Source organism: Puma concolor, chromosome D2, assembly GCF_028749965.1.
Source record: "Puma concolor isolate L17-30 chromosome D2, mPumCon1.1.hap2, whole genome shotgun sequence".
In the NCBI taxonomy this organism is placed as follows: domain Eukaryota; kingdom Metazoa; phylum Chordata; class Mammalia; order Carnivora; family Felidae; genus Puma; species Puma concolor.
Genome location: NC_141677.1, coordinates 77,269,079 through 77,281,137, shown reverse-complemented (window position 1 = coordinate 77,281,137; position 12,059 = coordinate 77,269,079). Strand labels below are relative to the sequence as shown.

The window sequence follows — 12,059 nt, the reverse complement described above, 5'->3', positions numbered from 1 at the left end:
TACTAGGTATAGAGAAATGAAGGCCAAAACGGAGTCAGGGAAACTGTGTTCCAGCCCCGGTCTGCAGTCAGAGAAAGGCACTTAGCGTTGTGTCCTCAGCCGGAGAATGAGGTTGGTTGGGATGAACACATGTTGCCCGAGATCACTTCAGCTCTAAAGTTGTTCTGTCCTAATTCTATTATTAGGAGTAAATGCTAGGAACAAACCACATACAGCACGTACTCACAATGAAAAGTAAATGAATGCAGGAATATTCACGGGAACATTTTTAAGAAAGACGAGAAATACAGACGTATGCTGCTTTTTAAAAATGCCATTACTGTTTTATTCACACTAGTTAGAATATATACACAAAAAAATGTGTATCATATGTTGCTTTCAAAAAATTCTATGTTCCATGAGAACTATGTAAACAGTGTAAAATGTTTCTATCGCATAACAAAAGAAGAAAAATCGGCATTCCCATGTAGTATTAGGAAAATATTTAAGATAATTTGATTTTAAAGTCATAGTAAAACAAAGTGAAATATTACAGAACAGTCTTTCCAGGAAGTAGATCTACAGTCTAGAAGCAATACATTTTCATACTCTGAAATACTTTGGTATACGTGAAATTAATACAAAGCAAAAAAACGAACAAAAAAAACCCACCCCAAAACCTAAAAAGTCTACTTTGGTTCTCATATTAACTGAAAGTTTAGCAATGAGGCGACTGCACAGCTCCTCAGATGACAAAACGGAAAACCTCTCATTTGCTCCCCACACCCCTGCGAGCGGACGCGGATGTGCCCGGAGGACACTTCACAGGACCTCTGGAGCATCTTACTTCTTTCCACAAGTACACTCTCAGCGAGAGCCTGAAAGGCTTCATAAAACCTCAGATTCAACTCGGAATATAAGTGCTCTTGGTTACTTCCTCTTAGACACCAATGACCCCTCATTAAAGCAGCTCGAAACTACAAGTCACATTGAAAGTAGAACATAAATTTTTGGAAAGTCGTATTACTATAGTTTCTCAAGAAGTCCATACTTGAATAAAAGAACATACTACATTAATTTAAAAAAATGCAAGTTTAATGGCCCATTGACAATAGGTTTTTAAGAAACAGAAATAACCATCTGCATGCTACAAATATTTCTTCATTGATATCACGCATTACTCTGACAGCTGTACAACTAAACTGATCTGAGGAATTTTTAATTGCATCATTTTTCAAATTACGTTTTCTTATCTATACTGTCCACATGTGGTACTGATTTTCTCCATTGTCTTTTTGTTCTGTACGTTTTCTTTGAAACGACTTCCTACATGTGAGAAATTCTGAGCAAACGCTGATGAACCACTTTTCTGTCATCCATCATGGGAGCAAACTGGGAATGCCTTCTGAGGGTTTTCTCAGCAATGCAATTTCTTGCCCGACTTTCTGGAAAGACAAGAAAGCCTTTACAAGAAAAAGAAAATACTGGTGAACTTCACAAAGTTACAGTAATAATGCACTAATGCACCGTTATTCCTTCCTGAAGTAAAAGAAATACTGTCAAGTGCCTCCGAAGAACACAGCCCGTGAGCACAAGGCCTCGGGCCTTCCACGGGGGTGGACGTGAGGCGAGGAGCGTTCACTGAGAGTCGCCAGCATGGTAGCTCTCCAGAACAAAACACGTATGGAAAATAAGTGAGAAAGTTTCTGTCAGATTCATGAGAGGCTTTTTAAAAAACAATTCTTTTTCTATTTTTATTTTTTTAATTTGAGAGAGCGTTCGTGAGCAGGGGAGGAGCAGAGAGAGAGAGAGAGAGAGAGAGAGAGAGAGAACGGAGGGAGAGAGAATCCCAAGCAGGCTCCACACTGTCAGCGAGAGCCCAATGCGGGGCTCAAACTCACGAACCAGGAGAGCATGACCTGAGCCAAAATCAAGAGCCGGACACTCAGCCAACTGAGCCATCCAGGAGCCCCTTAAAGAATACTTCTAAAAAGGACTAAAGGAGAAAAACATAAAATTATTCAATAAAACTGACCTAAGCTTACACGAACCAAGTAGAGAAGGACTGTTCATATTCTCAATTATCGTATACTATTACAACAGTCTCAGGAACCAAAGTTCTGGCCCAAATTCTACAACCAAGTATAAGGAGAAGTAAAACAAAGAGCAGTGAAAAATTCTGTATGAAATGAGAAAGGTTCTTAGTTTTTCATGCTAGCTTTTGCTTTCTTTTGTGGAAAGACACTGTCAGGGGAACGTGGGTCATTTCAAAAGTCATTTGCGAGGGGCGCCTGGGTGGCGCAGTCGGTTAAGCGTCCGACTTCAGCCAGGTCACGATCTCGCGGTCCGTGAGTTCGAGCCCCGCGTCAGGCTCTGGGCTGATGGCTCGGAGCCTGGAGCCTGTTTCCGATTCTGGGTCTCCCTCCCTCTCTGCCCCTCCCCCGTTCATGCTCTGTCTCTCTCTGTCCCAAAAATAAATAAACGTTGAAAAAAAAAAATTTTTTTAAATAAAAAAGTCATTTGCGACAACGGCCAAGACCGTCGTATACTCAGAACTTGCACCGCCAGACAGCAAAATCTTTGTTACGGTCACTAAAACACCGTATTTCACGAAGTGTGAGACACCATCGATTGTGAGATGTACCATCATTTCAGGCACCCATCTTAGGCAAAGAAAAAAAGACGTTCAGGATACAGACTCTAAAAGGAGACAGAGACCATCACAAAAAGTGGGGACACGGAATGGCCACAGCCTCAATGAGGGGTAAAAAGAATAACCCTTCCTCTACAAAGGACAGCCAAGAAGTCTGCATGCCTCCTCCTTGATGATGGGAAGAAGGGAAAAGATATTCCTCGGTATGTGAACTGGTCCCCCAGCCCTGCCAGCCCACAAATTTTATGTCTGAATTCATACTAGCAGCATCGTCCAAAAACCTGAAGCAGAGAAATTAGCTTAAGCAGGCTCAGGTTGGTAGTGCCCCACCCAGTAACTGGGAGAAAATAACGCAACCCCTTTTGGCAAGAAGTCAACTACCATCCAGGCAACAGCTGATTAGAAGATGCAGTCCAGGGGCACTTGGGTGGCTCAGCCAGTTGAGCGCTGACTCCAGCTCAAGTCATAATCTCACGGTCGGTGAGTTCGAGCCCCCGCATCGGCTCTGTGCTGACCACTCAGAGCCTGGAGCCTGCTTCGGATCCTGTGTCTTCCTCTCCTCCTACACCTCCCCTGCTCGTGCTCTCTCTCTCTCTGTCCCTCTCAAAAATAAAATAAACATTAAAATAAAAAGAAGATGCAGTCCAAACGTAAAGATAAAATGTGGAAAATATACGACTTGCAATCAGTAAAATATGGTAAACAGATGAGTAAGTCAATAGAAGAAATGTCAAAAAACCTAGAAAATAAAGACTGGGTACAATTATCCTGATGAGCACTAAGCTATGTATGGAAGTGGTGAGTCACTATATTGTACACCTGAAACTAATGTAACACTGTATGTTAACTACACTGAATTAAAAAAAAATTTAAATCAATTTTCTTGGGGTGCCTGGGTAGCTCAATCGGTTAAGTGTCCGACTCTCGGTTTCAGCTCAGGTCATTATCTCACAGTTTCATGGGTTCGAGCCCCATGTCGTGCTCTGTGCTGGCAACCCAGAGCCTGCTTGGGATTCTCTCTCTCCCTGTCTCTCTGCCGCTTCCTCCCTTGTGCTCTCTCTCAAAGTAAATGAATAAACTTAAATAAATAAATTTTTTAAAAGCAATTTTCTCATCAAAAAAAGAAAACAATACTGGGCATATAATAAAAATGTCAAACAAGAACTTATCATAGAAACATCAAATCAATGACAAAAGGATGCATTTCAATATATGGCATGGGCAAAACAACTAACAAAAAAGTTAAATCCCTCTATTCTTCTAAAATATATCTTTCTAACCTATAAAGTTAAATTAAAACACTATATAAAAACAAAAAATTAAATGTAATTATTGAAATGGTAAGTAATCTCAAAAGACTGGCTTATGTATTTTTAAAACATATTCTCTACCCATCCAAACCCCCAAAATCCAAAGCATAAGCAAAAATAAAAGGCCAATGTCAAACTGGAAAAAAACTCTGCAGTGACAAAACGTTATTATCCTTAAGTATTATAATATAAATCATTAAGAAACAAAAATATCCAGAGAAATACACATAGGTTAAGACTAGACAACTGACAAAAAATACAAACGGGCACTTAAATATACCAAAAATGTTCCATTTCACTAATAATGGAAATATAAACTAAAACAATTATAACAATTTATGCTATCAAATAGGGAAAATTTTTAAAAATAGTAATACCCAGTGTTGGCAAGGGTACAGGAAAACCAGCACTTTTATACTGATGGTAAACATGAAAACCAAGAAACCTTTCTGAAATGCAATTTAGCAATAGGTAGAATAGATCAAAATCCTTTTATTTTGGTTGTTTTTATTTGAGAGAGAGAGACAGAGGGAGGGAGAGGGAGAGAATCCAAAGCAGGCCCCACACTCAGCACAGAGCCCAACAAAGGGCTTGACCCCACAATCCTGGGATCGTGACCTGAGCTGAAATTAAGAGTCGGATGCTCCAGTGAGTCACCCAAGCACACCAAATTCCTTTAAAATGTGCAATACTCTTAAATCCAACAATGCTACATGTAGGAATTTATCCTAGATATGTGCAAAAAGCATATGCAACTACATGTCAGAATTATTTATAATAACGTTGGAAAACATCTAAACACTCGACAATAGTAGATAAATTAAGTATTTTAATAAATAACAGAACTATAAAATGGAATACAATGCAACTCTTAAATACTATGAACAGTAAAGCCTTCTTTATACTAGTAAGAGACCAGAATGACCTAAATGCCTATTAACAAGGAGCTGGTTTAAAAAACTATAGTGTAGGGGTGCCTGGGTGGCTCAGTTGGTCAAGCATCTGACTTAGGCTCAGGTGGTGATCTCACAGTTCGTGAGTTCAAGCCCTGTGTCAGGCTCTACGCTGACAGCTCAGAACCTGGAGCCTGCTTCAGATTGTGTCTCCCTCTCTCTGTCTCCCTCTCTCTTTGCCCCTCCCCCACTGTCTCTCTCTCTCTTTCAAAAATAAACATTAAAAAATTTTTTTAATTAAAAAATAAAAACACAGGGGCGCCTGGGTGGCTTGGTGGGTTAAGCGTCTGACTTCGGCTCGGGTCATGATCTCACAGTCTGTGGGTTCGAGCCCCGCGTCGGGCTCTATGCTGACAGCTCAGAGCCTAGAGCCTGTTTCAGATTCTGTGTCTCCCTTTCTCTCTGCCCCTCCCCTGTTCATGCTCTGTCTCTCTCTCTCTCTCTCTCTCTCTCTCTCTCTCTCTCTCTCTCTCTCAAAAATAAACATTAAAACATTTTTTTGATTAAAAAAAAAAACACATAGTGTAGCAGTCAATGGAGTAGCACACAATCATTACAAAGAATGAGGCAGCTCTTATGTTCTGATATATATACTTCTCTTTGCCTGAAATGGGCTTTCCCCAGATACCCGCCTTGCTCACTTGCTCCAAAGACATTGTATCAGTGAGACTGTCCCTCACCATCTGATACAGAATAGCAACTAGTCCCATCCCAAATGCACTCCCTCTCCCCCTGACCCTGCTGCTCTACTTTTTACCATCTGGCACACTTCAATTGTTTATTTACTGTCCGTCCTCCCCCAGACGAAAGAAGATCCCTGAAGGCACCACCAATGTCACCACCTATCTGCATCAGTGTCCACACTCCTCTCCTTCATCTGGCACCGGGAAAGATGCATCCCTGTTCTTTTCCTAAGGCTAAACGCTTCACTTGACCTAGGCCCCTTCCTGCACTGCCTTTGCAAGTATTTCCTCCACAATTATCCCCTTTTGCTCCTGTCTTATCATTTTCTCCCCCCAGCACTGGGTCGTTCTCAGTAGCAAACATACCTTAATATCATGAAATGTCCCCCCATCTTATTTCTATTCCTTCACAGCAGAACTCTTTCCTATCTGATCCCTTACTTCTCCTCAACCCACTCTACCTCTGCCATGGTGTTAACAAGGTTACCAGTGAAGTTCTACGCCCTCCTCGAGCCTCAAGCACACGGCCAAGTCTTGGCCCTCCTCCTTCTTGACCTCTGTGTCAGCAGCCCTGGACACCACTGACCACTCTCTCTTGAAGCAATCTTCTCTCAGCTTCTCTGAGATCGTAAGCCCCCAAATTTTCTTTCACTTCTATGGCTCCTCCTTCTCCACCGGACCTCTTCTCTTCTCCACCTACTCACTCCAAGGTGATCCCATCCAGTTTCTGGCTTCAAACGGCCAAGTATATGCTGATGAATGATTTCAAGGTTATTACCTTAAGCTCAAACTTTCTTCTGGGCTTCAGGCCATCAGCTTCACAACATCATCAACTACTGACTTAACACAACAGAACTACGGATTCCTCGTCCCCACCCCCACCCCCACCCAAGAGCCTGCTCTGTCCATAAGCCTTCCCAGGAAAGGTACACCATCCACCCAGCTGCTCACCTCAAAATCCTAAGAGTCATCCTCAACTTCATTCCTTCCCCGCTTACGATGAATTCCTCTGGAAGTCCTGGACTTCCCTCCCTCCACAACAGATCTGCCCTCAGCCATCTGTCACCATCCCTATCACCAGAGCCCTCGTCAGTCACCACTAGCCTCTTCACAACTCCCCCTTCCACCATTCTTGCCCGGCAGTCTGCCCTCCACCCAGCACCGAGAGCATTCCTTCTACAGCCTAAGCCAAGTCATGTCACTCCGCCCATTAAAGCCTTCCATGTTTCCATTATACTCAGAGTAAAATGCAAAGGCCTTACCAGCGACCTCATAACCAGGCCCGCCCACCTCTCTGACTCCTCTCCTCTCTTTTACTACCACCAGCCACAATGATCTGCTTGCTGTCCCTCAAACGTGACACGTCTGTTCCCATCTCATGACCTTAGAAGGAAGCTGCCCTTCCTTCTGTTTCTTCTCCCCAATTCCTCAGATGTCCACCTCCTTCTCATCTTTCAAATTTCAAACCCAATGTCATCATCGCCCAGCAAGGCCTTTCCCAGAAGCTACCCATCACTTGCAACGTCTTCCTATTTTCTCTCTCCACAAAGCCTACCAATATCTGGAATGTACTTGTGGGGAAAGCACAGGTTTACTACTGCTCTCCTCCCGGGAGAAGAGAAGTTCTTTAAAGCTGAGAAGGCTATCTTATTATCCATTTATCCACAGCATGAAAACTGGTGCCTGGCACACAGTAAGTACTGAATAAATATTTGTCAACCAAAGGACAGACCATTTTATAACTGAAAATCTGAACTGGGGTAGCTTTTGACATGACCTCCACTTTATTTTAATACTATAGTATCAGAAATGGTGAGAACTGGTAAAACTATATCAAGAGCCTGATTGCAAAATGGCTTTTTTAAACCTCTTACCTACTCTGTTGACTAAGACTCCCTAATATATATTAGGGAATGATCTAAATGTGCATTAATGGGAAACTGGCTAAATAAGACGGAGTACAGCCACACAAGAGGTTACTATGCGGCCACTAAAGAGAATGAAGAAGATACCAGCCAACATAAAATACAAGCTGCACAAGTGAGAAGGTTGATGGAAACCATCAAGCAGCATAATATGTTCAATGAGATCCCTTTGTTTCCACGTGCACACATACCAGCCTGGATATGCACAGGGCGATCCCTCGAGGGCAATCCTGAAAGTGGTTACCTCTGCAGAATAAGGTGGAGGCTGAACTTTACATTTATTAATAGAAAGATAAAAAGTGCCAGGAACTACTTTTGACTGCACAGTTTAGAGCTCACCACTTGTATTTCATGCTTTGAAGGGCTTCAAAATTTCGAGCTATTTAAAAAACACACCTCTTTTTTGTAAATGATGCATCATCTCGTGAGGAAGAGGAGGTGTCGGGGTCTCAGGAGAACCGTCAGGAACGCAGGCTGGCTCGTTCTTCACAGGTTTAACCCCCTTCTCTACCCCTTCCCTCTATAAGGACTGGGGCATATAAAGCATTGCTTTTATAACCCTCCATGCAGTTTGGGGTTGGAGGAGACACGGGACATGTGGTACAGGCTTAGTCAATAGCAAATTCATTAGTGAATCTGCTTTCCTAATTAAAAGGAATAGATATAACGGGACAATCCTTTCCCCCGTATTCATGTCTCAAATGTACACATGATGCCTGGAACCACAGGACCCGTCTTGTAATTGTGGAGTAAGAGCCGAGGTGCAGATGAAAAGATGCCAACAGTGTGGATGTCCAGTGACTTCACCCAACAAATGACACAAGAAAAACAAACCTCTCTTCGTTTAAGGTACAGTGAGCTGGGTTCTGCTACCTACAACCAAAACAACTCCTAACTGATATTCTTGGGAATGTCTCATTGAAAGAAATTGAAAACAAAAGAACTCAAATTTGATGTGGAATTAGAAAACTGTTAACACATCAGAAATGTAGACTGCAAACCAATTCCCCTCTTTAAGGTCTCTATTCTGAATTTTTTAAAAAAAGGAAAAAAAAAAAACAAACTACTAGGAAGAAACGGAAAAAAGAGAAAATTATAGTCAACATCAACTCCATAAAAAAGACTTCAGAGAGGTGCCTGGCTGGCTCAGGGCAAGTGGAACATGTGACTCTTGATCGCGGGGTCATGGGTTCTAGTCCCACACTAGGCACAGAGATTACATTAAACAAACAAACAAAAAACAAAAACTAAAAAAGACTTCAGAATGAAACATTCACAATGTATACGCATAATAAAGATAAACTCACAGAGTGAGACTGAAGTCCAATCAATGCTGGGGCTGTTCTGGACTAATGTTCATTGTTCGATAAATTTCTTTAAGTAACAGCAGGGCAGTATCTTCAGATTCCCTATCACAAAGAAAAGAACATTTTTACTTAACAGACCATGAGGAGAAATTAACCTCTATGCATAAAGGTGAAAAATGCAACTTTGGTTCTCGTCAACCTACCTAAGAAAGGCAAATGAAAATAAAGTAGTGTAGCCTTAAAGCTGCCCTTAAAAACTGGATGGATACCGATCAGCTACAAAACAGCTGTGCCGCAATATGAAAGGGTGGCTTTTCAAAGTCCCCACCGCTCTCATTCTGTGAAAGGTATCCCTACAGAAACAGTGTGCAAGTACCAAAGGCCTATGGTCAAAGTCAGATGACACACTGCCATCTTGTGGACAACAAACTAAAGGGGGAAAATACTGATTCTGAATACACGGCCGCCGAAATTAATATTCCATCCCAAGTGATAAATCCGCAAAAGAGTCTCCCTAAAACTACTGTATGTGCTAGCACCTAAAGGCCACGGGAATGTTATCAAAGAAGAAGACACTTACCAATAGCATAAATGACTCTGAAGAGCGAAAAGATATTCATTAAAACTCTCTATTGGCTTTTCTTGAAGAACGTAGTCAATTCGGCGGCCTCCGTTTAGCATTCCCACCTTTCCTAAGTAGTCCTCATCCTTGGAAAAATCTGGACTTTCAACAATCTTTTCTGCTAGAATTTAAACCATTTCAATATCAAAGTCAATCGCTTAATCATTATCCTTTGACTTTAGCTGACTTTCTGGGCTCAAGAGAATATCGCCTGCCACACGTAGCGACCTGGGGAGCTACCAGGCTCCCTTCCCATTCCTCCAAAGAGCCGGGGGAAGGAAGAGGGGCTGGTTACCCGAGAGAGAGGAGAAAGAGCCAACGAGCTGACAGCAGTTTTGAAGAAAAGGGGTGAGAGAGTTGCAGAAAGAAAGGAAACAGAATTAGAATCTGAAAGAGTCAAAAAACATCACGGCACAATGACCTGACTATGCAGGTAAAGTCTACAACATAATGACACAGTTCAACAACAGCAAGATAACTTCTCACAGCGAGCGGGCCTTTAACATGCCTGAATACAAGCTTAGCTCTCAACTCTGACATGCCATTCTGGCCTTAGGAGTTTCGACAAAAATTTAAGATTGCAGAGTAAAAAAGTCCAGCAACTATCAGGGGAAACTCCAGGAAAAGGCCGACACGCATTCTGAAGCAGTTTATCAGAACAGATTTTCCTTTGTAGGAAGAACATTTTAACAAAAGAGACTAGAATGGAAAGGCCTCATTGAACAATTCGTAAGTATTATGTTTACAAACGACATTTGTACTAGAAAATGCCTCAAAGGTTAAATTTACCTTCAACGACTTGTTTTTCTTCTTCTTCTTTGATCTGATTGGCCACCTTTTCCAGTTCTTCCTGAAGCTGAGCTGAAGAGGTGTGAGCGCGGGCAAACTCATTCAACGTCTGCCAAGCGCTTTTCAGGGAGCTGATGAAGCCCTGCTTCAAATCAGACCCCATACGAGAGAGACTGTCTTTCAACTCTAAAGAGATTAAGACGACATATCAAGTGAATTAGGCACTGGGTAAAATTCTGTACCACGAAAATTAAAACAAAAGTTAGCACCGTCCTCAGACAGGTTAAGACCCCCTCAAGGCCTTAAACGCCAACCACACGGGAGTTTCTCAGCCAAGAACTTTCAACATATAAAAATGTTTTGAGGAGTCTTACTCTGTCATTTTTTTAACAACTAAAGCTAATCCAGCCAAAATGTATACATTTCCTCTCTCCAAAAAAGAAAAGAAAAGAAGAGAAAAGAAAAGAAAAGAGTTCAAATACCATAAAAATTCACGTGCTTTTTTTTTTTTTTTTACCATAAGTTAGAAGAAAAAAAAATAGACCCATAAGATTTAAAAGATGACTGCTTTTCTAATCTGTAATGGTAAAATGGTTTTGAGAATTTGAGATTCTGACATAACCACAATTTAACTTCTTTAAAAATGAAAAAACTCCTGCCCCTTCAACCTTTTCTACTTCAGTCTAATAAATCCTATTTGAACTCAAGGTATTTGAGTATCAAATTTCTCATTTTAAGTCCAAAAGAGTTAAATACATTTTTATTTATTTTTTACTGTTTATTTATTTTGAGAGAGAGAGACAGCAAGTGAGTGCAAGTGGAGGAGGGGCAGAGAGAGAGAAAGAGAGAGAATCCCAAGCAGGCTCCACACTGTCAGCACAGAGGTAGATGCGGGGCTCGAACTCACAAGCCTCAAGATCATGACCTGAGCCAAAATCAAGAGTCAGACAGACACTTACCCAACAGAGCCACCCAAGTGCCACAAAAAAAAGGTAAATGTTTTTTAAAAGCATGATGTAAGCAAAAAAAAAGGAAAGGAAACCCCCACTTTCAAATAAAAAGGCATGATCACTTTCCTCGCTCTTCTGTGCTACACTCCCATCCTTTCCACCCAGACCTTTAAACCTATGAGTAATATACACCCTTAACTGGCATAAGAGAAACCTAAACCCCACTTGGAATTATTATCGATCCACTATGTTTAATGAACATTTTTAAAGGGAAAAGTTTATCCTGTTAGCAAGGACATCACAGCTCACTTAACTTAGCATAGGGTTTATTTCCTGATTGTTGGTCCTTAGTTCGTGTTACTCGGCTTCCCAACTCCAAAAATTATGACCAAATTCTATCAAAATCTATGTGTCTCATCATTTTATTACCAACTTCCCCCATTCCTAAGTATCTCAACCATTAGGACGCCATTTCAAGGAAAAAGTCAACAAGGAGAAGCAACGCATTCAAAACCTTTCTTCACAGTTCCTCTGAATGTTCTAATAAATGGGTTCTAAACACAGCAGGCATTTCAATAACACTAATTCCATCAAGAAAGAACTTAGTGTTAAAATTTTCATAATTCAATTACAAATGACAGGAAACACCTAATTCATTAGGACTGACAGATTCCAAAATGACAAGAAGGAAACAAGTTTTTACAGTATTTGCTTTTTACCTAAATGAAGTCTTTTTCTGCCTTTGTGATGGGGAATGAGAACTGCTTTCAGGTCCAAATCTGGAACAATCATAGGCTCTAATCTATACGCCACTGGATCAAGCTGTAAAGGGAAGAATTGGAAATTCAGGAAAAGCTGTTTTATCTTGAGTTACGTATCTCAGTTGGG

The 12,059-nt window shown here is 41.3% G+C and overlaps 1 protein-coding gene across 5 annotated transcripts in view; it reads right to left on the bottom strand.

Annotated features, from left to right (window-relative positions):
- Window positions 1-298: 298 nt before the first annotated feature.
- Window positions 299-12,059, bottom strand: part of SEC23IP (SEC23 interacting protein) — a 43,434-nt gene continuing 31,673 nt past the window's right edge. For 3 of the 5 annotated variants that reach the window (XM_086681017.1, XM_086681021.1, XM_086681020.1), the window contains exons 15-19: window positions 11,891-11,993; window positions 10,222-10,407; window positions 9,391-9,553; window positions 8,811-8,912; window positions 299-1,420 (exon numbers count right to left, since the gene is read on the bottom strand). In XM_086681017.1, the coding sequence (XP_086537143.1) occupies window positions 8,831-8,912; window positions 9,391-9,553; window positions 10,222-10,407; window positions 11,891-11,993 (534 nt within the window). In that variant the 3' untranslated portion in view covers window positions 299-1,420; window positions 8,811-8,830. Of the gene's footprint in view, window positions 1,425-8,810; window positions 8,913-9,390; window positions 9,554-10,221; window positions 10,408-11,890; window positions 11,994-12,059 lie in introns of all 5 variants that reach the window. The other 2 variants (XM_086681018.1, XM_086681019.1) reach the window with 2 other exon arrangements.